We start from the raw sequence: 27209 nt of genomic DNA, 5'->3' as shown, positions 1-27209 counted from the left end.
GAGAGTACCAACAGTCCTATGTTTGCTGGTTCTACAGCAATGTGTGCCCGCGGCTGGACGAATCTCACCCGCTACCGCTGTTATCTAACCGCTTATTGTGGAATTACTGCCAACACCTTATTCCCATATATGGGACGTTTAAAGGAGTAAGAGCCCCAGATGGCTGTTGCAAAGACGCCTGTGTAGAGTTTTGGGTGGTCTCACTGCTGGGTGAGGTTTCCGTCACACCTGTGACTGGTTGGTGGCAATCCAGGGGCATATTTAGTGGAGGGCCAACACCAACACCAACGTAACATGGCAGTGCCCTCAGTGTGACGTAACCATCCATGGCAGACGCTCCCTGGGCCGTTTCCCAATCTCCTAATGTTTGATAGGATTGCCTATGAATACGGTGAACCGGCTTGTGAGACAGAGTCCCTGGTCTTTTAAGGACCTAACGTAGGACTGTTACAAGAGCCACTTTGTAAATGTCTATTACCTTTTATACCGTCATATTGAAACTTCTCAAAATAATCTATTAAAAACAGTCCCATATTGTGCTGGTGAGGTTTATGCTAACCATGTTTTGTGGCTGTCGGCTTTCTTACCGTGTAATGGTAATTGTTGAATCTTGTTATTTTTCTAATGTACCGACTTTTTCTTATTGTTTTAACATTTATTTTGCATTTATTGCAGCACTATATAATTTGCAACAAATTCCAACATTCAATGGCCATCAGAAAAGAGTGTATGATATTGTATAAGCATATTAGACGAGGGGTAATTCCCAGAGACCTCTGTTTCAAGGTCCGAATAGTCCTAACAGTTAAAATCCAGATGGGGTTAGACCGTTCTAATTGGTGTCCCTTTCCATTGACTCTCTGACTTGCATTGATGATTTCCGACAAAGTCAATGACTTAGAGCGACTCTTCCACCATTTTTTACATTTTCCCTTGAATTCGTCTAATATAAATACTAAAGGATAAAATTCTAAAAGTTTTCCTGTTTTAGAACTGCACCTAATTTCTACGAAGTCTGCTTGCAGAGCTCTCTTTTCAGTAGAGTTTCCATTGCTTGACTTCTTAGCCCCATAATACCCTTTACTCTACCCAAAGGCCCCCCCTGTCAATCTAATTGAAATCTTTTATCCATATATGTATATTTCACATCCTATAACGATCATTGATCCCTAAAGGCATTACCATGTCACGTACATACAAATAAACATAGAAAACAAATATACAGCCCATCGTGATGGGGAAGTCCTGATCAGCCAGCTGCAGGTCTAAAGGAAGGCCTAACTTCTACGTTATTGCTTGTTGTGAAGTATTGCACTAGATTGCAATATAACGATAGCCACAAGAGGCACTGTTCCACTGGAATCTATGGAGATGGCAGAATGACTTTTGCACATTTTTGTTGCTGGATGTGTAAGAGAAAATAAAAATCATTTGTATATATTGTATATTTTTTTCTCATTAACCTATTAGCAGAACACGGGATTGCTGTCCTGCTTCTAGCAACCGGGGTATATTGACGACGTACAGGAGAAAAAACGGCTGACGGCCTGGACTTTCCATAGCAGGTCTTCCAGATGTTATTTTCTGCTCAGAATGACTGGCCCATATGTGCAATAAATATACGGCTGATACAGCAAATATATAATTAGATTTCCTCAAGCACTGAAGCCAGACTCGTGATTTTTGACTTCATCAGCAATACAGAGGCTTGTAGTGGACATCAGACAAAAATATAGTTTTTAAAGGGTCTAAAAATAAAAAAACTAACAACGTGTCCCATGGTGGTTTGTGTCTGGAGAATGAACTCTGATCTGTTATGTCTGCCGTTGTTGTCTAAAAGGGGAAAGACATTTAAATCCGTGTATGCTAAGAAAGAATATAAAAGAATATATTGTTATGTAGTCCAAGTACTTATCTGTACGGAGCAGATCTGTGGGGACGGAGTGTAGCTAAATCTGATGTATACAGATGTCCAGCACGTGGCCGAAACTGAGGATGCCACAGGATTCTATTAACAGGGTTGGATAACCAGATTTACCATTCGTCCCAATCGATGTCTGATAGATCGGTATCAGTAGTCTTTTTTATGTTATATGATTTGATGCTAATCAAGTCTAACCTAGAGAAGCTCAGGCTCGGTTCCTCGAGAACCGAACACACCCGGACTCAAGGGGATCCGGGTACCGAGCCAAGTCGGCTTGGTACTGTCACGCGCCCTCGGAATTTAAAACAAAGCAAAACGTCATCTTGACGTTGCCGGATCTCGGATCTCGCGAGTTTTGAATTCCTTTTAAAGATCCAACATCACGGAAGTCAAGACGGAACCTTATCCTCTGATCCAGTGATTCCTCGCCAGGAATGTGTCGGACCACCTTTCTGAGCTAAATCCATTACTTGAATTGAGGCTGGTGTTACATCGCGTCCCAGCCAGAAAAAAACGTAGCGCTCAAAAGCTGCTTTACTAACACAGAACAATTAAGGGGAAACAGCATTTCCCATTCAATCCTATGTGTTGGTAAACACAATTTTGAAAGCTGCATTTCCCAACATGAAAAGTGCTAAAAGGATGGCAATTCATCATCATCATCATCATCATCATTTATTTATATAGCGCCACTAATTACGCAGCGCTGTACAGAGAACTCATTCACATCAGTCCCTGCCTCATTGGAGCTCACAGTCTAAATTCCCTAACACACACACACACACACACACACACACACACACACACACACACTAGGGTCAATTTGTTAGTAGCCAATTAACCTAGCAGTATGTTTTTGGAGTGTGGGAGGAAACCAGAGCACCCGGAGGAAAACCACGCAAACATGGCGATAACATACAAACTCCTCACAAATAAGGCCATGGTCGGCAATTGAACTTATGACCGCAGTGCTGTGAGGCAGAAGTGCTAACCACTGAGCCACCATGCTGCCCATTCACTGCTAAAAAACATGGAGCGGTAGATCTATCAAACCTTTTAAAATGGAAAAGTGAAGATGTTGTTCAACCAATCAGATTCTAGCTGTCATTTTCTACAATGTACGCCATAAATGATAGCTAGAATCTGATTGGTTGCTATGAGCAACAACTCCACTTTTACTGTTCAGAAGGTTTGATAAATCTACCCCAGGTTGCGACTGGTTGTGATCAGCTAACAAGTAATCAGACGCTGCCGTGTGTGATACTGAAGATCCCTCATCTTCAAAGATCTCACAACCATCCAGACCCCCCTGTTAATCTTCTTGCGTGTGATAATCATTTTACGATACAGCTTTGCAGGATATACATATTTTTCAAACTTTTAGGTCTCTTTAGTGTGAAGTATGGATGCTGTTTGCTGCTGTTGTAAGGATTAGAGACTGCTTAAACATAATGGCATGTTTATATGCATTAAAGGCTGCAGAGTTTAGTTAATTTACATGAAACACAACAATAGTAAAAAAAAAAAAAAACTTGGTTGTTTTAGAGTTTTCAATGCACAATTTCTTGTTGCAGGACTTTTGTGGTGTATTTTGGTTTTCTGGGTAATCCAATAGTTTGATTATTCTCTAAGTAAACTCTTTTACACCCAGCATTATAAAAAACAGTAGCGTCTGTTCTAATAGGCTACATATTATGCACCCTTCAGATTAATGAAAGATGTGAAAAGAGGAGGTCTTGTGCCCAGGAAATGTATCACTCGGCTGGTTTGGGGATGGTCTGCGAGTCTTGTGGTGTAAATGTGCTGATTGAGGCAGGTTGAAACAAATGGAAACGCTTTGTTTTTGTACTTTGATGGTATCAGATTTTAGTACTTTTCCAGCTGGCTCCTTGGCAATCTATCGTGTCCCGTTGTACATGGATGTTTCGCTGTGTTTGGAATAAGTTAGACAGTTCTAGGATCCACATTGTGTCTGGAAAGAATATGTTTGGCTGCATCACATGCTATTTTTTTTTTTTTAAAGGCCAGCTAAATCTGAAAAACTAAAGTTCGTTCTATGAAGGGTGGCAACGAAATGGCAAAAAAGACACAGCGCCGCCATCACCAAAAAAACTGTCCGCAGGGGGGCAAAAGGCTTAAAAAATAAAAATGGAGCATGCTCGGATCGTTGACCGGCTTCTGCTTTTCACACTTATCCACTAAAAGTCTGGTGTCTGACAGTGAATTCACTAATTTTTATAACCTTATGTTGGCAACATACTGGAAGATTCAATTCTTTCTCATGCACTCTCAAATCACTAAGACTCAAATATATTGATGTATACCAACAGACTAGGAAGACTCTGGTGCAGGAAAGATTAATTAAAGGGGAACTCCACCTTCAGAGAACCTGTTCTCCAGGCAGATTTTTTATATTGTCCTTAGATAGGACAATAGTCCTGTGTCCTTAGTGTGCTACACATTCCTTCTATGGTCCCTATGCCCTGTTATTGGTGTATACTCCCGTTCCTGTTCATTCCAATAATGTTACCTATTTTTACAGCTGGGCATGGTCTATGGTCTCTTTCCTTTACATTCCAGTAATGTTCCCTGTCTTTATCAGTGTATGACCTCTTTCTTATTATACGTCCAGTGATCTTCTGACCTTGTTGTATGAACTCTTGCTATATTACTCTATTGTTCTATCTTTCCCTTCCCTTAGTGTATAACCTCTTCATTTACCATTCTACAATGTTCTCTGTCTTCTACCTATTTCAACCGTCTTCTGGACCATTTCTTTACATTCATCCAGTGTTCTCTGTCTTCTCCTGGCCTCGGTGTATGAACCATTTCTTTACATTCATCCAGTGTTCTATGTCTTCTCCTGGCCTCGGTATATGAACCATTTCTTTACATTCACCCAGTGTTCTCTGTCTTCTCCTGGCCTCGGTGTATGAACCATTTCTTTACATTCATCCAGTGTTCTCTGTCTTCTCCTGGCCTCTGTATATGAACCATTTCTTTACATTCATCCAGTGTTCTCTGTCTTCTCCTGGCCTCGGTATATGAACCATTTCTTTACATTCATCCAGTATTCTCTGTCTTCTCCTGGCCTCGGTATATGAACCATTTCTTTACATTCATCCAGTGTTCTCTGTCTTCTCCTGGCCTTGGTATATGAACCATTTCTTTACATTCATCCAGTGTTCTCTGTCTTCTCCTGGCCTTGGTATATGAACCATTTCTTTACATTCACCCAGTGTTCTCTGTCTTCTCCTGGCCTCGGTATATGAACCATTTCTTTACATTCACCCAGTGTTCTCTGTCTTCTCCTGGCCTTGGTATATGAACCATTTCTTTGCATTCACCCAGTGTTCTCTGTCTTCTCCTGGCCTTGGTATATGAACCATTTCTTTACATTCACCCAGTGTTCTCTGTCTTCTCCTGGCCTTGGTATATGAACCATTTCTTTACATTCACCCAGTGTTCTCTGTCTTCTCCTGGCCTTGGTATATGAATCATTTCTTTACATTCATCCAGTGTTCTCTGTTTTCTCCTGGCCTTGGTATATGAACCATTTCTTTACATTCACCCAGTGTTCTCTGTCTTCTCCTGGCCTCGGTATATGAACCATTTCTTTACATTCACCCAGTGTTCTCTGTCTTCTCCTGGCCTTGGTATATGAATCATTTCTTTACATTCATCCAGTGTTCTCTGTCTTCTCCTGGCCTCGGTATATGAACCATTTCTTTACATTCACCCAGTGTTCTCTGTCTTCTCCTGGCCTTGGTATATGAACCATTTCTTTACATTCACCCAGTGTTCTCTGTCTTCTCCTGGCCTCGGTATATGAACCATTTCTTTACATTCATCCAGTGTTCTCTGTCTTCTCCTGGCCTTGCTATATGAACCATTTCTTTACATTCATCCAGTGTTCTCTGTATTCTCCTGGCCTTGGTGTATGAACCATTTCTTTACATTTCTCCAGTGTTCTATGTCTTCTCCTGGCCTCGGTATATGAACCATTTCTTTACATTCACCCAGTGTTCTCTGTCTTCTCCTGGCCTCGGTATATGAACCATTTCTTTACATTCATCCTCTGTTCTCTGTCTTCTCCTGGCCTTGGTATATGAACCATTTATTTACATTCATCCAGTGTTCTCTGTCTTCTCCTGGCCTTGGTATATGAACCATTTCTTTACATTCACCCAGTGTTCTCTGTCTTCTCCTGGCCTCGGTATATGAACCATTTATTTACATTCATCCAGTGTTCTCTGTCTTCTCCTGGCCTCGGTATATGAACCATTACTTTACATTCATCCTCTGTTCTATGTCTTCTCCTGGCCTTGGTGTATGAATCATTACTTTACATTCCTCCAGTGTTCTCTGTCTTCTCCTGGCCTTGGTGTATGAACCATTTCTTTGCATTCATCCTCTGTTCTCTGTCTATTCCTGGCCTTGGTGTATGAACCATTTCTTTGCATTCATCCTCTGTTCTATGTCTTCTCCTGGCCTTGGTGTATAAACCATTACTTTACATTCATCCACTGTTCTCTGTCTTCTCCTGGCCTCGGTGTATGAATCATTACTTTACATTCCTCCAGTGTTCTCTGTCTTCTCCTGGCCTTGGTGTACATTCCTCTAATGTCCTTCGTCTGACTTCTGTGCCACTTTTCCTTACATTCCCCCGATATTCTCTTCTCCTGTCTGCTTAGTCACATTTCTTTATGTTCGCAGATGTTCTAAGACCTCTCTGTAGCATCCCTAGGTTTACCTTCATGTCCTCAGCTTCTTTGCCGTTGTTCTACCACGCGTCTATACATAGTCCTGTCTTCTTCTAAAGCCCTTGTTTTTCTACCTCTTACTTTCATTAAACTCTGTTTCCTGCTCTCTCCAGAAAGACACCATCAGGCTGTTCTGGATCGGTTGCTTTGATGAACACAACCAACTGCGAACCAGAGAATGTGTAATCCGTAATATTCACCAATGAACGATGTCACCAAGATTCTGCCAACGTTGAGGGGGATGGGGTATTAATATGCCCTTAATTACAATGCTCCTACTTCAATAACACATGGCCGTTTTGTTTTTATTATTTTGTAGGAGTCATTTCATCCTGTAGTTCTCAGTACACGTGATGTGAGTTGAAGTGGATATAGAACAATTCTCTAGAATTTCTGATATGTAAAAGAAAAAAATGACAAACTCTTCAATAGCTGCTTCTGTACATCAAACGAGCTGGTATCCCTCAAGTGTAGTATCTGGCTTGTTTCAAAAGAGACAAAATATAATAACAGATGACACTGATGGAGATTACAGGCAGTAATTGCATTTTCTCCTTTGTGAACCAAAACCTTTTAAGCATGCATTGTACGTTGTTTTTTTATTAGGTTTATTTGTTTCTGGTGCTAATGCTGTATATAATATTTAGTTCCTCTGATAGATGCATCTGCCAGGATCATGTAACCTTTGAATTTCTTTCTTGCTAATTGTACGTTTTGTGCATTCTGTAGATTTGTAGACAGTTGTTGACTTCCCAGATGTAGCCGATGATTTATAAGCATGTACAAAAACAGTCTATGTAAAGAGCAATTTGACTTTAATATATATTGAAGGCAACTAAAATACATGAAATAACTGGAGTGTTTATATGTAACTAAATGTTATATGTTCATCATGCTTTCCATTACACCTCTGCAGCAGGTTGTCATATTAGGAGGGATGAGTAAACAAACGGAGACTGACAGCTTTGCAGACTTGCTTTACAGAAATACTCGTCGTGGATTGGTTGATCCATACACAGGGGCAGTGATGTCACAGCTCAATGTGGATTGTTTAATCCATACACAGGGACAGTGATGTCACAGCTCGGTGTGGATTGGTTGATTCATACACAGGGGCAGTGATGTCACAGCTCTGTGTGGATTGTTTAATCCATACACAGGGGCAGTGATGTCACAGCTCGGTGTGGATTGGTCGATTCATACACAGGGCAGTGATGTCACAGCTCGGTGTGGATTGGTCGATTCATACACAGGGCAGTGATGTCACAGCTCGGTGTGGATTGGTCGATTCATACACAGGGCAGTGATGTCACATACATACGAATTAATACATCAGTCACAGTCAGTCTGCTACAGAGACACAGGCTCACAGGTCTCAACATGTCATGTGACAGCAGCAGGGGGAGGAGGATGTCACAGTACAGACAGAGCTCAGAAAGGCGTTCCAAAGCCCACCCGCTCTCTATATCAATTGCCATGTGACAGTGGTTGCCATGGTAGCCCAGAATTCTAAATCATTAGTAGCAAACTGAAGGGAAAAAAAAAAGGGAAGATAGTACATCACAAACTTCTTAGACATCGGACATTTCACTTATTTATCTTTTTCACCTAACTCATTTATCCATTAACATTTGAAGGCCGCGGAGAGGGCAGACTGAGAAGGCGTTGTGTGCATTAATTAACATGTATGTAAAAATATTAAGCATTACATTTATGTTTTCTGGTTACAAAAACCTAAAAATGTTTTTTTTAAGGGGGATGCGAGAGCATTTTTTGAGAATCTGAGTGGGGTAGACTGCCAGAAAGACTAAGAACCACTGCACTAGACCGACGGTTACCCTCTGCTATCACCGCAGGGGTCACCTATGTTCTCCATTTACCAATGTCGATCTGTTAGTAGCAATGTGACACCGCGATCGCGGGATATGAATATGTAATCACTCCGCACATTTGTCAGAAACCATTGATCTGTATTCCGGATGGATTTCCTCGCTCTCCGCTTTCCCTGTGCTGTCAGCTGCAGCAGCGCGAATATAACCTATAAAGAGATCATTATATTTTATCTTTGGGCTCCAGCATCCAGACGTTTGCAAGGCCATGTCACGTTGCTGGAGAGACTGTCCGTAATTCTCCTGTGGCTCCATATTAAATTATGGGAGCAGCCTGTGAGAGCTTTCAGTGTGAGACACTATACGGTTAGTGAAGCTGGGGATTTTGGTGTGTATCTGCAGCCATCTCTGGGCTGGCCTTCACCGTAGATCTCTCGAATATCAGAGAGGAACGCTGTCCGTGTGCAGGAACGATGCTGGTGACTGGGGCATTGTACAATGGGTTGTGGTGCTCTGTGTTCTAAAGGTAGGAGATCGTTCGCCTCTCGATGTTGGGGTTCTCTGGCTGGGTACCGAGGGCAGGGGCTTAGGACCTCAATACAGAGGGCACTCTGCCATCACCATTTCTATAACTTGCACAGATGCTACAGGGCACTATATTCAAGATGACGAAATTAAGTTTCCATAAAGCTATAATGACAGATTTACATGCAATGACCTGTAGCCGGTGCCTAGGAATAAACATTTATTCAGTGCAGGTTCTTAATGCAAGTATTTAATGTGCTACTCAGAGAGCTGTTCTTTCATTCTGCATGGCTGGGAATCATTATATCTGTGTTATTGAAATAATAGTTTTAAAGGTTCTGATTACACAGATAATTCATGTCGCCAGTGTACGGAGATAATGGGTAAGGACTGTGCAGTCTATACTACATTTATACGGGGAAAAACACTTTACCCCAATTGCAATGTAATGTACACATCCAGCTTTTCAACATTTCAGTAACCACACTTTCAAAATATATATTAAACTACCTGGGATGCTTGTCCATACTGCACACTGCACGTCTTTACAGTCATACGCATTGGTCTGTCCTGTTTAGCTATATATATATATATATATATAATGTACTCTCATACTTAGTACAGTACATCTGCTCTGCATATGACTAAAGTCACAGAGATTCTTGTGTGTTTAGTGTCACTACATTTTGATAATATGTAACATGTGGCTAATGTCCAAAACCTGACTGATGTTAACATTTCTGTTACCTCCAGGCTCATGCAAAAATGTAACTTACTATGATGTTAAACACACAATAGGGAGTAAGGCTGGAGGGGAGTATGGAGTGAATGTCTGTATATTGTGTTTACTGTGTCACTGGAGGGTGGGGGGTTCAGACTCATTGCCTTATTTGTTTTGTCAGATGATCCCTGGCCCCATTTAAAAACAAAATCTATAATATAATGTATGTATGTATGTATATATATATATATATATATATATATATATATATATATGCACACACACGGATCATCCACATCATTAAAACCACCTTCCTAGTATTGTGTAGGTCCCCCTCATGCCACCAAAACAGCTCTGACCCGTTGAGGCGTGGACTCCACAAGAAGGTGTCCTGTGGTATCTGGCACAAAGACGTTAGCAGCAGATCCTCTGTAAGATGTGAGGTGAGGTCTCCATGGCTTGGATTTGTTTTTCCAACACATCCCACAGATGCTCGATTGAATTGAAGTCTGGGGAATTTGGAGGCCAAGTCAACACCTTGAACTCTTTGTCATGTTCATCAAACCATTTCTGAACAATGTTTGCAGTGTGGCAGGACGTATTATCCTGCTGAAAGAGGTCACTGACATCAGGGAATACCATTGACATGAAGGGGTCACCTGGTCTGTGACAATGTTTAGGTAGGTGGTACGTGTCAAAGTAACATCTACATGAATGCCAGGACCCAAGGTTTCCCAGAAGAACATTGCCCACAGTATCACACAGCCTCCGCCGGCTGCCTTCTTCCCATAGTGCATCCTGGTGCCATCTCTTCCCCAGGTAAATGATGCACACACACCCGGACATTCACATGATGTAAAAGAAAATGTGATTCATCAGACCAGGCCACCTTCTTCCACTGCTCTATGGTCCAGTTCTGGCGCTCACGTGCCCATTTCGGCAGTGGACAGGGGTCAACATGGGCACTCTGATCGGTCTGCAGCTACACAGCCCCATACACAGCAAGCTGCGATGCTCTGTGTGTTCTGACACCTTTCTATCATAAACAGCATTAACTATTTCAGCAATTTGTGCTACAGTAGCTCTTCTGTGGGATTGGACCAGACGGGCTAGTCTTCACTCCCCACATGCATCAGTGAGTCTTGGGCACTCAAATTGTGAGTGGCCATCGCCCTACAGAGACAACTGTCTCCAGAGTGTTCTCTGGAGTGTGATGTCTGTATGTGTGTCTAACCGTGTGATAATACATTTTCGTGTTAGCCGATGTCAACATAAGCCGGGGTTTGTATTTCAGTCGTACTATATAGATTGTAAATGCTGACTTATGCAGATTTGCATTCCCTGAGATCTCCTGATACAGGGCACTGTTTGTTTAGGAATCAGAGTTTCTCTAGTCCTGATTCCTGAGCTGAATTATATGAGTCACTATATAATCTCTCCACACTCAAGCTGTCGCTGTTACGCAATGTTACAAGGACGCATTAAGAGTCTTATATCAGAGGAGGATGACTGAGGTTGAATACTCATTGCCACACGCGCTGTAAAAATGAGTATAAATTCATGAAAACGAATGTATATTTTAGTCATTTGTTTTTAGTGCAGTTTCCTTGCGCTTTTACCAAAGCAATCTAATATACTAGTAGTGTGCGCTAACACTCGTGATCCCTGTATGATATAACGACACAAAATATGAAAGGCAGTATAGGTAACCTGAGCAACCCACGATTCAAAGCTGGCTTCTAACTTTTAACCTGTTTTTAAAAATACATTTAAAAAATATTAATTGAGAAATAGGATAAAAAATGTAATTGTGCACGTTTTTGATGAAGGAACAACAGAATGCCATCTCACAGGCGCTGTGACCTTGATAAAGACAAAATAATCCTTACCCCAGATACGGCACACACACCCACTTTTGATGGAGCTCCACCCACTTCATTGCAAGCCCTGCCCCTTTGAGGTCGGCGAATCAGATTTGTCTTGCTGAAGTAGGGACATTTGGGGGGTATGAGTAATGCCTAAAATAGACACATTCCCAGTTTCCTTGAGATGGAAATGAGTAAAAGCAAGACTGGACAAAATACCTACTATATCTCAGATAGACGGACTGGCTCTTCAACTGTTGTGGAACTACAAGTCCCAGCGTGCCTTACTAGCCAAACAATGGTAAATTGAATTGTACATTGTGTCCTGTTACAAATGACATAGTAAGGGGCTTAAAATTCTGAATGGGTTTAATTTGACCATGCTCCAAATGCATAAGTCACAGTCTAGCAGTTTCTAAGTGCTGGCCATGCCCCTAGGGCGGCGGTTCCCAAAGTGTGCGCCGCGGCGCTGTCACTGGGGTGCCGCGGGCCAGCCCTAGAGAAAAGAAAGAAAACAGAAACACTTACCAATCCACGCGGCGCTAGGACCCAGCAGCCTCCTCTCTCCCGCAGCTGTCACTGAATATCGACGTCAGTAACAGCTGCACGAGAGAGGAGGCTGCAGGGTCCTAGCGCCGCGCGGATTGGTAAGTTTCTGTTTGCTTTCTTTTTTTCTATAGCTGGCGCCTGGCGCGGGGAAGAGGAGGAGGGCAGATGGCAGAGGAGGAGGGCAGATGGCAGAGGAGGAGGGCAGAGAGCAGAGGAGGAGGACAGAGAGCAGAGGAGGAGGGCAGATGGCAGAGGAAGAGGACAGATGGCAGAGGAGGAGGGCAGATGGCAGAGGAAGAGGACAGATGGCAGAGGAGGAGGGCAGATGGCAGAGGAGGAGGACAGATGGCAGAGGAGGAGGGCAGATGGCAGAGGAGGGGGAGAGATGGCAGAGGAAGAGGACAGATGGCAGAGGAGGGGGAGAGATGGCAGAGGAGGGGGAGAGATGGCAGAGGAGGAGGGCAGATGGCAGAGGAGGAGGACAGATGGCAGAGGAGGGAGAGAGATGGCAGAGGAAGAGGACAGATGGCAGAGGAGGGGGAGAGATGGCAGAGGAGGGGGAGAGATGGCAGAGGAGGGGGAGAGATGGCAGAGGAGGAGGGCAGATGGCAGAGGAGGAGGACAGATGGCAGAGGAGGGGGAGAGATGGCAGAGGAGGGGGAGAGATGGCAGAGGAAGAGGACAGATGGCAGAGGAGGGGGCAGAGGAAGAGGGCAGAGGAGGGGGACAGAGGGCAGAGGAGGGGGACAGAGGGCAGAGGAGGAGGGCAGATGGCAGAGGAGGGGGAGAGATGGCAGAGGAGGAGGGCAGATGGCAGAGGAGGAGGGCAGATGGCAGAGGAGGAGGACAGAGAGCAGAGGAGGAGGGCAGAGAGCAGAGGAGGAGGGCAGATGGCAGAGGAAGAGGACAGATGGCAGAGGAGGAGGGCAGATGGCAGAGGAGGGAGAGAGATGGCAGAGGAGGAGGGCAGAGAGCAGAGGAGGAGGGCAGATGGCAGAGGAGGAGGGCAGATGGCAGAGGAGGAGGACAGATGGCAGAGGAGGGGGACAGAGAGCAGAGGAGGGGGACAGAGGGCACAGGAAGAGGACAGATGGCAGAGGAGGGGGACAGAGGGCAGAGGAGGAGGGCAGATGGCAGAGGAGGGGGACAGATGGCAGAGGAGGGGGACAGAGAGCAGAGGAGGAGGGCAGATGGCAGAGGAGGAGGGCAGATGGCAGAGGAGGGGGACAGAGGGCAGAGGAGGGGGACAGAGGGCAGAGGAGGAGGGCAGAGGAGGAGGGCAGATGGCAGAGGAGGGGGACAGAGGGCAGAGGAGGGGGACAGAGGGCAGAGGAGGGGGACAGAGGGCAGAGGAGGGGGACAGAGAGCAGAGGAGGAGGGCAGATGGCAGAGGAGGGGTACAGATGGCAGAGGAGGGGGACAGAGGGCAGAGGAGGGGGACAGAGAGCAGAGGAGGAGGGTAGATGGCAGAGGAGGGTGACAGCGTGAGAGAGGGCAGAGGAGGAGGGCAGATGGCAGAGGAAGAGGACAGATGGCAGAGGAAGGGGACAGAGGGCAGAGGAAGAGAACATATGGCAGAGGAGGGGGACAGAGGGCAGAGGAGGGGGACAGAGGGCAGAGGAGGAGGGCAGATGGCAGAGGAGGGGGACAGAGGGCAGAGGAGGGGGACAGAGAGCAGAGGAGGAGGGCAGATGGCAGAGGAGGAGGGCAGATGGCAGAGGAGGGTGACAGCGTGAGAGAGGGCAGAGGAGGGGGACAGATGGCAGAGGAGGGGGACAGATGGCAGAGGAGGGGGGACAGAGGGCAGAGGAGGGGGGACAGAGGGCAGAGGAGGGGGACAGAGAGCAGAGGAGGAGGGCAGATGGTGACAGCGTGAGAGAGGGCAGAGGAGGGTGACAGCGTGAGAGAGGGCAGAGGATGGTGACAGCGTGAGAGAGGGCAAAGGAGGGTGACAGCGTGAGAGAGGGCAGAGGAGGGGACAGAGGGGAAACGTGAGAGAGGGCAGTGTGCCTGCATGCAGAGGGGGCAGTGTGCCTGCATGCAGAGGGGGCAGTGTGCCTGGTTGCAGAGGGGGCAGTGTGCCTGGTTGCAGAGGGGGCAGTGTGCCTAGTTGCAGAGGGGGCAGTGTGCCTGGATGCAGAGGGGGCAGAGTGTATGGATGCAGAGGGGGCAGAGTGTCTGGATGCAGAGGGGCATTTTTGCATACAACTAAATAAGTATTTCTGTCGTGACCTAAATACTTATTACAATTTTTTGACCCAACTACTTCTAAAACAGGACTGCTCAGTAATTATTTTGGAGGGGTGCCTTGAAAAAATTTGGAGACTCTAAGGGTGCCGCGAACTGCAAATGTTTGGGAACCACTGCCCTAGGGTATGGCCAGGCCTCTGTGGTGACATGGTGATGTTCCCCATTGCGTGGGGCAGCACAGTGGCGAAGTGGTTAGCACTTCTGCCTCACAGCGCTGGGGTCATGAGTTCAATTCCTGACCATGGCCTTATCTGTGTGGAGTTTGTATGTTCTCCCTGTGTTTGCGTGGGTTTCCTCCGGGTGCTCCAGTTTCCTCCTACACTCCAAAAACATACTAGTAGGTTAATTGGCTGCTATCAAAATTGACCCTAGTCTCTCTCTCTCTGTGTATGTTAGGGAATTTAGACTGTAAGCTCCCATGGGGCAGGGACTAATGTGAATGAGTTCTCTGTACAGCGCTGCGGAATCAGTGGCGCTATATAAATAAATGATGATGATGATTGCGTGGTGCCCACGCCATTCATTTTTCAACAACTGCAAAGTTGTGAGGAATGCGAATGTCTTGTACCTAAAACTTCACAATAGATTTGTTTGCTCGAAAAACTATTTGCCTGCTGGATAGACGGACGAGCAGAATGTGTCCGCTGATGACTGGTGTTAAAGGGAAATCCAGGGAATTCCCTGATTTGCTCACAAATCAGTGGAGATCAGTTGAATCTCTGATATGGGGAAAGAAGCAGGGCCATTCATGTCAATGGCCCATAGATTGTAAGCTTGCAAGCAGGGCCCTCTTAGCTCTCTGTCTCTATGTATTACCCAGTATTGTTTTATTACTGTTTGTTCCCAATTGTAAAGCACTACGGAATCTGCTGGCACTATATAAATAAATGATGAAGATGATGATGAATGGCCCATCCATTTCAGTGGATCAATCAATGTACAAAAAACCTTGCTGCAACTGCAAATGAACACAGACACAAGTAAACGGGTATGGACACATACTGTAGAATGCATGCAGAGCTCTGTTGTGTGTGCACATAGGGTCATTAAGGAGAACAAAGCATAAAAAAGGAGTAACTTTGTAACTGGGCAAAACCGTGTTGCATTGGAGGGGAAGGTAAATTTAAAATGCGGGGACAGATTTATAGTTGGGGTAGGGCATGTCCTAGATCAACTTTAAATTCCAGTGCAAAAATAAAGCTATCAAGTATTTGTGTGCTACATGAAAAAACAGCCTGTATTTAACTTATGTGCAAAAAAATAAACTAAATTGCACCCCTTGCATTGTAGCATGGTTTGTCCCGGAGAACACTCCTGTTTTTTTTGCCTTATTTTCCTTAATGACTCAGGCCCATACAGTACATAATAGAGATAATCGGGCAGGTGTGATGACTTCATCACACCTGCCCAATGTACAGTGCGCCCACATGTGGACGATGACATCATTGCAGATACGTGGGCACTAAGGCCTCTACGAGGGCAGGTTTGGGCTTTATAAGCTCAGATACTGCCCTCCACAGGTCTCTTCCATCAGCACGGAGAACACAGCAAGTGCAATCTTTCCTGATATAAGTATCATTGTCTCTGTGGTTTGTTATGTATATGTAGGCATATATGGTTATCTGTTCTTACTGTATAAATGTATAGCAGAATCTGTGTGTAAGTGGCTGCCTATCCAGTACATATATCTTCTTATTAAAAAAGGGAAAGGAAACAGAGAAAATGACATGATAAAGGGGAGATCATTTTCAGAACTGCACATTGTCCTGAGCATGTTGTCTTCTTGTGGGAGAATACAGGTCTCCCCAGAGGATGGTAGAGCTGTAAGGGGGTAATAGGGGATATCTTTCTGCTTAGAGGTTAGGTGCAGAGTATAGGAATTATATTATCTAGAGCTGGTCTTGCTTTTTTGAAGAGTAGTTGGTGTTTGTGTAATGTTGTGTGACAATTCACCTTCTGTGGTGCATTTAATACAGAATTTCTATCCTAGCTGTCTCCTGAATGGCTGTAGCTTTGCCAAATAATAGTCTATGCATAATATTGCAGCCTTAGTGAAAGGATTTTTAAAAATGCCCCATTTCCCCAATGGCTAGTTGCATTTTGCTCAAAGTCTGCGGTTGTGAATCAATATTTCATCTTATGTATTGTAGCAACAATGAAACAGCTCTGAATGTATGTATCTGTGTGCAATTTAATTATGACAAGATTACACTATGTTCATCTGCCTGGGCTGCAGCCAAGACAGACATCAGCAGCGCACTTTTCTGCCGCTCTGGAACAATTCTAGCTAATGTGCTCCTGTGGTTTGCTAATTGCCCCTAATTGTCTCATACTCGACTTACGACAGCCCACGTTGCAGTCTGCAGGTCAGCTCCACGTGAAGGGTCAGGTCGGACTGTGGCTGTGGACAGGCTCTGTGTGTAAATGCAATTACATCATCTCATGCTCCACGCTGAATTCTGTTTATTTGTTAAAATGAGTCCCCATCCCACTTAAACGGGGGCTTTCTCTAGAGCGGTCCTGTACTGAGAAAGCAGATGGAGATTTGTACAGCAGTTTGTATATTTACTTGGCAGGGAATCAGCAGATAATGGAATGGGAAAGATGTTCTTGTGCTGAATAATTTCCTGAAAATACTTTCAATTAAATGAGAATGTCTCCTGTTCTGTGTGGCGGTCTGTTAGGGAGCAGGCGCAGGATGGAAAAAAACCGAGTAAATACAATGGAACCTTTTGTAATTATATAAAGATACTGTATGATCATAGTGCACATTCATGTTTGGTATACATTTACCCCCTAATGGCGTACGTAGACGTTGTCATACTCGGCCTGGTATCACAACGTCTGGTGATCCAAGACAACCACAATATCTGATAATAATTTGATGGAATTTTTATGGATCTTTGGTAAATCCTGTGGTGTCTAGTGGCCAAGCGGCTTTATTGTGGCCACATTGTGTTTTTCACTAAGAGGAGAACAAATCTATCTAGCAAGACTCCGATGGGAGTCTCTTTCCTGAGACCTCGTCTTACTTCATAATCCCACCTGATATTGCCCTAGATGTCGCCAGTTTCTGTGATTCAGGAGGGCTGGACCAGTTGAGCCACCAGGTCAAATTCAAACTTAGGAGGGTGGGAGGGGCTGTACCAAAAGTGGAACTTTCTTGGGCAGGTTCCACAACATTTAATGCACATCAGTCTCTCATGAATATCAGTCAGGCCTCATAAATATCAGTCAGGCCTCATGGATATCAGTCAGGCCTCATGGGTATCAGTCAGGCCTCATGGGTAGCAGTCAGGCCTCATGAGTATCAGTCAGGCCTCATGAGTATCAGTCAGGCCTCATGGGTATCAGTCAGGCCTCATGGGTATCAGTCAGGCCTCAAGAATATCAGTCAGGCCTCATGGGGATCAGTCAGGCCTCAAGAATATCAGTCAGGCCTCAAGAATATCAGTCAGGCCTCATGAATATCAGTCAGGCCTCAAGAATATCAGTCAGGCCTCATGGGTATCAGTCAGGCCTCATGGGTATCAGTCAGGCCTCATGAGTATCAGTCAGGCCTCATGGGTATCAGTCAGGCCTCATGGGTATCAGTCAGGCCTCATGGGTATCAGTCAGACCTCATGAATATCAGTCGGGCCTCAGTGATGTAACTTGGTCCTAGCCAATCGATAGTGTGCGCACTGTTTGAGCCCAGGAATTGGCAGTTACCACTCGTGTAGGGGGACAGCATCATTACCGAGTATATTACAGGAATGATGGACTATACTATACCACACATGCTGTCCACGAGTTCTTACCTGTACTAATATGAACCCCTCTTCTTGCTGTTCTAGTTTCGGATCTTCAAGAGGAAGGCATCAATGCCATCAATCTACCACTTAACCCCATTCCTTTCGAATTGGACCCAGAGGACACCATGCTTGGTAAGTTGCCATCATGTCGAAGCTGTGTTGTCCGGTGTGTTTGAAACTTGTCTTCAACAAATATCATCTCTTTTGTTCTGAAGAGGAGAATGAAGTGAGGACAATGATCGACCCCTTTTCCAGAAGTGACCCTAGATTACAGGAGCTCATGAAGGTATTGTCTTCTTCATACCTTTATTGTTCTGATAGACCATGAGCAATGGTCACCTGACAACGTCTTTTATCTAATCTGAAATGCCTCAATTGTGCATTGTGAAATTATGTGTTGCCCCCATCATAATGAATTAAAGCCCCTGTGAGCAGTGAAATAATATGGCCACCTTAAATTAATTCTAGAATAATATTACCCCATAAGTTAATTATAACTTAATTTCGCCCCCATAAGTTAATTATAAATGAAATTTGACCCTTTAATCAATAAATAATGCTTGGCGCATAATTCATAAGTAACATGGCTTTTAAATGTCAGAATATTACAGTTCTTAGCGTCAAAAACGATGACAGCAACAGACAATGCAGATCCTCGGAAAGATAATAGAAATAATCTACCTTTTGTTTAGTGTCTCAATACTATACAGCACATTCCCTATAGAATTAAGTGGAATTATTAGAGACCTGAAATCTATCTGCAAATCTGTTTCTTCCCATCTTCTCATATATACGTTGAACAATATCTGTGTAACCTGTTTTGAAGCTGTAGTAAAGATGTTTCGTTTAAACGCCATTCAGCGGTTGATGAATTATACAATTTCTTTGCCATCTAAACAAACTATTTCTAGTATAATACAGACTTTTGTGCATTACTCCTTTACAATTTGTGCATTAACGTGCAAAGTGTTTATTTGCTTTGTGATTGACAAAAAAGGATTTCTCTGGCTGAATGGATAAACTATTCCTTTATTTGGTGCCGCTAATGCTTTGTGACTTTCTATACCTGACCAGGTTCTGATTGACTGGATTAATGATGTGCTAGTGGGAGAGAGAATCATAGTGAAGGACCTTGCAGAGGATCTGTACGACGGGCAGGTTCTGCAGAAACTTTTTGGTAAGACGCGCATTGATCGAGCACAGAATGGGGAAGGCTGGCGGTTCAGGGACAGCTCGGTAAACATGTCTGGGACATATATTAGTCTGACAATAACTGGTGCACAGCTTAATAAGCGGCATTGTAATGCAGGAGTAATGCTGGGGTTTGTTTTCCACAATGCTGTCAAACGTTCGCTCTGCAAAGCATAATGTTTTGGAACATATTTCAGTTTGAGATGTGCATTAGTTTTTTTCTAGAGGTCGTGTACAAGGTCACGAGTTTTAGCACTGGAGAAAATCTGAAATAATCCAGATATATACATCCCCCGGCCACTTTATTAAGTACACCTTTCTAGTACTAGATAGGACCCCCCATTGCCCCCAGAACAGCCAGAATTCTTTACGCCATGGATTCAACAAGGTGATGGAAACAATCCTTAAAGATTGTGGTCCAGGTGACATGATAGCCTCACACGCTGCACATACATGCTGCGACGCTCCAGTTCCACCACATCCCGAAGGCGCTCTATTGCACTGAGATCTGGTGACTGTGGAGAGACATTGGGGTACACTGAGCTCTTTGTCACGTTAGTGGAACCAGTAGCCATTAGAAGATAGGTAGACTGTGGCCAAAGGTATGCACAGGTAGGCTGTGACATTCAAACAATACTCAGTTGGTACTAAGGGGCCTAATGTGCGCCAAAAAAAATCCCTCGCACCATTACACCACCACCAGCCTGCACCGTTGACACCAGGCAGGATGGATCCATGGATTCATGTTTCTGACCCTACCACCCACATGTCGGAGTAGAAATCGAGATTCATCAGACCAGGCAACATTTTTCCAACTGTCCAATTTTGGTGCCCACTGTGGCTTCAGTTTCATGTTCTTAGCTGAGTGGATCCCGGTGTGGTCTTCTGCTGCTGTAGGCCATTCACTTCATGGTTCGATGTGCTGTGCGTTCAGAATTATATAAGTTACTATCACCTTCTTGTCAACTTGGACCAATCAGGAGATTCTGTGACCAACAACTGAACCTCTTGACCATGTCTTCATGCTTTTATGTATGTAGTTGCTGCCACATGATTGGCTGATTAGATATTTGTATTAACAAACAGGTATACGGATACCTAATAATGTGGCCACTGAGTGTATATTTGTTGTCTTTAAATATAGGTTTATTCACTGTTGAGTATTAGCACAGGTATACTATATATTGTGTGTTGGTGTCAGGTATATTATATATTGTGTGTTGGTGTCAGGTATATTATATATTGTGTGTTGGTGTCAGGTATATTATATATTGTGTGTTGGTGACAAGTATATAATTTAACGTGTGTTGGTGACAGGTATTTAATATATCGTATGTTGGTGACAGGTATATTATATACAGTGTGTTGGTGACAGGTATATAATATATTGTGTGTTGGTGACAGGTATATAATATATCGTATGTTGGTGACAGGTATATTATATACAGTGTGTTGGTGACAAGTATATAATATATCGTATGTTGGTGACAGGTATATTATATACAGTGTGTTGGTGACAAGTATATAATTTAACGTGTGTTGGTGACAGGTATATTATATATTGTGTGTTGGTGTCAGGTATATTATATATTGTGTGTTGGTGACAGGTATATTATATATTGTGTGTTGGTGTCAGGTATATTATATATTGTGTGTTGGTGACAGGTATATTATATATTGTGTGTTGGTGACAGGTATATTATATATTGTGTGTTGGTGACAGGTATATTATATATTGTGTGTTGGTGACAGGTATATTATATACAGTGTGTTGGTGACAAGTATATAATTTAACGTGTGTTGGTGACAGGTATATTATATATTGTGTGTTGGTGACAGGTATATAATATATTGTGTGTTGGTGTCAGGTATATAATATATTGTGTGTTGGTGACAGGTATATTATATATTGTGTGTTGGTGACAGGTATATAATTTAACGTGTGTTGGTGACAGGTATATTATATATTGTGTGTTGGTCACAGGTATATTATATATTGTGTGTTGGTCACAGGTATATTATATACTGTGTGTTGGTGACAGGTACATTATATACAGTGTGTTGGAGTCAGGTATATTATACATTGTGGTTGGAGCTCTCTGTGTGTGTAATTGTTATTGCCACCCCTGCATGTAACGTGTCTCTTCCTCTTAATGTCACGTATGGAGATATACATCGGCACTGTAACCTCTCTGTGACCTGCCTATAAACGTGTCTTCGGAGAGCCAGGCTTCATGTTTCATCTGTTATTTTCTCAGTGAAAATATAATATCCTTTCAAGCTTGTGCTAGAACTTAGTGACCTCGTCTGTGTTTAATAGGAAGCGCATTGATTTCCAATGCAATATCCCAGCCAGTAGATGGAGGAGGAGGATAGATCTCCACTCTCAGCCTCTCTGTCCTCTCTCACCCTGATTATTCCGCTCATTCCTTTTCATCTTTGTGTCTTGGAGCCGTTCGCTCCAGCACTTCAGTGCTCCGTAGTGCAGGAGCCCCCGAGCATCCCTCCCTCTCTCTTATGTTACCAGTTTCATTTACAAGCGCGATGTTCCCCTAATTTATCATTGTCCTATGGGGTTCAGCTCATGTATGTGTGTGTGTTTGAGTATGTGTCACTGAGCTGTGCACGATTGTGTATGATAGTGCGGAGCACAACACGTGAGCACTAACACAAGGTGAGAGGTCCAATATCCACCACTTCACTGCTACTCTAGTTATTGATGGTGTCAGACTTACAGGCTTCCCCTCATTGTGTTTAATATCAGGACTGCGCCTGAGAAAATAGATTTTACTAGTAAAAATTATTTTGTTGTTGAATGCAGAGAAGCTGGAAGGTGAAAAGCTGAACGTCGCGGAAGTCACACAGTCAGAAATTGCTCAGAAACAAAAGCTACAAACCGTGCTGGAAAAGATCAACGAGACCCTGAAACTTCCTCCTAGAAACATTAAGTGGAACGTGGACTGTGAGTTCATCCTACACTTGGCACACACTATTAAATGATAACTGCACTTATATTGGGCCCTGCAACTTGCTGGAATAACTCTTGGTACTCGAAACAGGATTTCTGCCTGCAATCTGCTGTTTAATCTTCAGAAACACACTGCAGCTGCCATTAGACTGTTTCTAAGGGAATAACTGACCTTCCTTAACAACATATATAGCCATGGGAACAATCAACGCAGTTCACAGATTGTTTTCATAGATACAGTGGGAGATTAGTTGCTCCCATGTTTTATATTCACTAGAAGGCATAAATAAAAGTTAAGAAACATCTGTAATACAGCCGAAACAACTCCACATCTCGTGTAAGAAAAAATATAATTTTTTGCTTATACTCACTAACAAAACATAACATATGTCCGAGTGATGAAGAAAACACCAATCAGCTTCAGCAGTGCAATTGCAAATAACCAATTACAAGCGGTTCACTAGTGCCAGAGACCGTCATCGTCATCATCCACTATTTACATCTGTTCCTAACCAACTGCAATTGTTCAAAATTGCACCTACATGCCCTTCTGTTCTTGCCCCCCCTCCCCCTCTCCCCTCCCCCATCCCTTCCTCCCCAGAAGCAGGCTGTGGTAAGTGGCAGAATCATGTAAATCTGTGTGGTGCATATGCAAGTGCTCACTTTCCAGGCATGTGCAGATCAAGCTTACCTAAGATACACCACGCAAACTGGCATAAGTCCAACTCTGCATCAGCACCAGTGTGTTTCTGAGTTTTAAACAGGAAATTTCAAGCAGAAGCCTTGTTTCAAGTATCAGGAGGTATCGTAGTAAGTTGTAGTACCCAGCATAATTATTTCAATTAGGCCCAAAAAATTTTTGGAGTGGAGTTACCCTGTAGAGGGAATGGGTACCTTGTTTTGAATGACTTATTGTTACTTCACTATATCACATGTCTTTCTAGGGGGGATTTCTGAATGTGACACAAGGAAAAATAATCATGTTTTTACGTGTCTGCCTTTTTAATAATTACTGTATTGAAATGATACAGTATCATCAAGTGACCATACTATCATGAAAATTTTTGTGGGGGGAATATTTGCCAATAAACATACCTGTGTTGTATCTCGTTTTATAATCATCCAGAGTGCATGCAGCTTTATAATAAGACAAGAGATTACGACCGAAATGTACGACTGCCCTCTCGGAACGGAACGCTCAGAAACCTGCCCAGAGATAAAGAAGTGAATGTCTGTAGTTACAACTAAGCTGCACAGGGAATTTCGTCTTGTGTGCAATTCCACAGCAATTTCACTCTTCTCCAATTTAAAGCTTCATTTGAATATTAATATTAAGTATTATATAGATAGGGGGATATTCAGTTGCTGGCGCTGTGGCGCGAGGAGATTGCGCTACGCACATTGCCGGTGGCTACGATAGAAATCTCCGCTCATTTAGGGGTACGTGGAAAAATGTGAAGATTTCTGACAAATTTTCGCAGCGAAGTGTGTGGCGGATACTACGGAGACACCGCACGGTTAATTGGATCTCCCCCATAAGTTATTTATTCGTAACTTAGAATCTTAAGATGTCCAAACATCTCAACTAACCAAGTCAACTAATTTTATTTTTCAGCCGTTCATGCAAAATCTGTGGTGGCCATTCTCCATCTTCTGGTGGCTCTATCACAGTATTTCCGAGCTCCAATACGGCTCCCAGATCATGTCTCAATACAGGTTGTTGTTGTTCAGGTACGTCAAGCTTGATGTTTTACCTTTCTTAATACAATACAAATGTTTTTTATGATCTGGTATCTTTTGTGTGAATCAGTTTCTGGTCAGATCAGATATTTAATCTGGTTCTAATGAAAGGATTCTATATTTAGAATAATTTTCCCTAGGATTAATTATGCTCAATAAATATTTTCCTAAATTTTCCCTTCTGAATACTAGTAATTCCTGGACTTCTGCCGACACATCTGGAAATTGTTTCCCTAATCTAAAAAAAAAAAGCTGAAATCATAAAGCTTAGCATGGCAGTTATGCTTGCTGTAACACTGGCCCCGTTCCCTGTAATGGAATGAGTGGATTGCTGTTTGCTCCAATGAAAATGGATGTTTTTTGTTACCAAGTACTAGGACTAGGGATATTAAAATACTTGGGGTATAGGAATTGCTTTATATTTTAATATAAAATTTGAAATTACATATAGCCCAGAGTGGATATTGAAGCAATATGAGTGTTTTAGTGGTGATAAGAAGTGGAATATGAGATTATTACTTGAGTACTACAGAGAGCAAATGGCAGTTTTACTTTCCAGAGTGATGCAGGATAGAGAAGCACCACCCTTCCTGATGTCAGATTTCTCTAGAATGTGATTGTCCAGCTGGTGTCTTGCCGGTCAGATGTGCCTCTGACATACTCTGTAGATTATAAGACATCATTTTCTAACAGTAGCTCTCTTCATATAAATACTGGCACTTCTGTAGGGCAGTGGTCCAGGGGCTCCAAGTTCCCGGGCACAATTGTTCTATGAAACAAAAAGAGACGGTTACCAATAGAATGTATTGCACATCCGATAATCATGGGGCCCCAAACACAGATTTTGGGACCACCCCTCTCCTTGTACACTTCTGTTTTAGTGGATAGTAGAGGTAGCACGTGGACAGATTTAACATATACAAACATCAGTTCTTTCTGGTATATTATTTACTGGTGCAATACTCCGGTTTTGATACTGTATATACTGGGTCATCCTCACTGTTCTCAGTTATTGCTGTTATGTTATGTTTATGTCTGTTCTGCGCTTGAGGGTATGGATTCCAGGAATAAAACAGGGGGATTGTTTAAGGGGTAAGCATTTAGTGATAATTAGCTAGTCATCCAGGTAATAGTTTTTTTTCATGGACAGTTGTATAATGCAGATATATGGATTCCACATTCAAATTAAGCTTTTATTATGGATTTGCAGATTATCTGTTTTTTTAATATTTGTCCACGATAAAAATGTCCAGCTTTCCATTCTGCTGCTTGGCATTGTGCAGTAACATGCGATCTGTGTCTCCCCTTACTCTCTCGTCGTCTCTGTTACCCCTGTCCTCTTCCTGTCATCCATACTTTTTTTTCTTCGTCTTGTCTGTCAACTTATAGTCTTCACCCCGTTAGTTTCTCATTGCGACTGTCCTCCTCGTTTTCCTGCGGTTTTACTTATCATATGTATTAGAAGTAATGGGGTCTAAGAACAGGGCCCACCCGTCTTCTCTTCACCCGTGGGCGATCAGTCTTGTGTCTACACCGTCAGCCCCCACCAGTTTAGTAACCCAGCCTTGCCCTGATTTCGACCTTAAGCCCTACACAAAGTTACTTTTATTACACCGTCCTCTTGTCACATATAAAACCTTCTTTCCCCTTTTCATAATTTCCGAAATTTCCCCAATCCCCCACTGGAAGACACGCGGTACAGGACCAGTGAGTATTATATATTTCAGCTTTGAACCCCATGAATGCTATGGTGGGACTTGTCCTTAGCACTTTAGGGAGTATTTGTGGAGGATGAGGATTTAGCACTGAAGGGTTAAATAAGGATCTTTAACTTGCATTGCAAATGAAAGAAAAATATTATCTCCATCCACCCTCAATGACACGCAGTCTGCATCCCTATCTCCAGAACGGACATCTACATCTGACGGCTACAATTAATGAACGTTACACTTGTTGCCAATCTCACAATCAGATTATCCCCATTTGTGAAGCATTACTGAAATATTCATAAGCCCACTTGACACATAACAAATAGGTAGCACGTGGGTAATAGCCAGCAGAACACTCTGCAATTAGTTTGCCAAATTTAATTTGCTGCCATGTAAAACTGATCCTGTGCTGAGACACGGACGGATGTGACAGTTGTGTTGTGTGATGTTTGCTTATTTTATGTGTTTAAGGACAACTACACCCAAAAAATACGAACGTTTTATGTACATTAAGCATTAAGACAAGATGCACTTACCGGTTTTGTCCAGACAATTTTGTTAAATATAACGCACTGACTAGAATTTTAATTTTAGCATAAGTAGCAAAAAATAATTCCCAAAGCTTACAGTCAAAGGCTTTGGATGTGGGCTAAAACGAGCAGCCACAGTGTGAAATGAATGTTTATCAAAGGCTGTGTATTAATGAGCTGAATAATATACATGAAATAACCATTGTTTATACTTAGCTAATTATGTCCACCGTGATCTCTTTTCTGCAGCGGACTGTCATGTAAGGAGGGAGGAGCTTCTCTCTGTGAGCAGGCAGAGTGTGAGTGACAGGCTTGCAGCCTTGCTCTCCACACAGTATATTCCATTGAAATCTCTGTTTTTATCCCATATCAGATGCAGTTAGGAAATTGTCATAATCATGTGGGATGTAACATAACAACACCCCTGTAATGGAGAGGGGAGGTTTTGCTTTATTAAAGTTTTTCTATTTTGTTAACCTTGATGCAGTGAAATATTGTAGCACTAATTTTTTTTTGGGGGGGGGGGGGGTTTAATGTCCCTATAAATAGCAATAAAGTAGAGCACTATGTATGTGCCTTAATTACTTGAGGGGGTGGAAAATCATTGTGGTGGGGAGTGGAGTTCTGCTTTTAAACCAGTTATCCCTCAGTAGGGACAGATAGCAAATAGGTTTAGGTAGTTAGGTTCAAACCATTATTCAGTTCAGTAATATTAATTTATATGTTTGCCAGAAGTCAGTTAACCTACTACCAGTATGTTTTTGGAGTGTGGGAGGAAACCAGAGCCCCGGGAGGAAACCCACGCAAACACGGGGAGGACATACAAACTCCACAGAGATAGGGCCTTGGTT

General features: G+C 43.2%; 1 protein-coding gene across 1 annotated transcript in view; it reads left to right on the top strand.

The window, feature by feature from the left end:
- The window catches only part of PARVA (parvin alpha), a 53351-nt gene that overhangs the window by 13678 nt on the left and 12464 nt on the right, over positions 1-27209 (top strand). The window contains exons 2-6 of the mRNA XM_075188689.1: positions 18263-18352; positions 18436-18506; positions 19295-19397; positions 22233-22373; positions 23995-24110. Of these exons, the coding sequence (XP_075044790.1) occupies positions 18263-18352; positions 18436-18506; positions 19295-19397; positions 22233-22373; positions 23995-24110 (521 nt within the window). The remainder of the gene's footprint in view (positions 1-18262; positions 18353-18435; positions 18507-19294; positions 19398-22232; positions 22374-23994; positions 24111-27209) is intronic.

Source organism: Mixophyes fleayi, chromosome 10 (assembly GCF_038048845.1).
Source record: "Mixophyes fleayi isolate aMixFle1 chromosome 10, aMixFle1.hap1, whole genome shotgun sequence".
NCBI lineage: Eukaryota > Metazoa > Chordata > Amphibia > Anura > Limnodynastidae > Mixophyes > Mixophyes fleayi.
The sequence above is the reverse complement of the archived record's forward strand: the minus strand, read 5'-3'. Positions and strand labels throughout refer to the sequence as shown.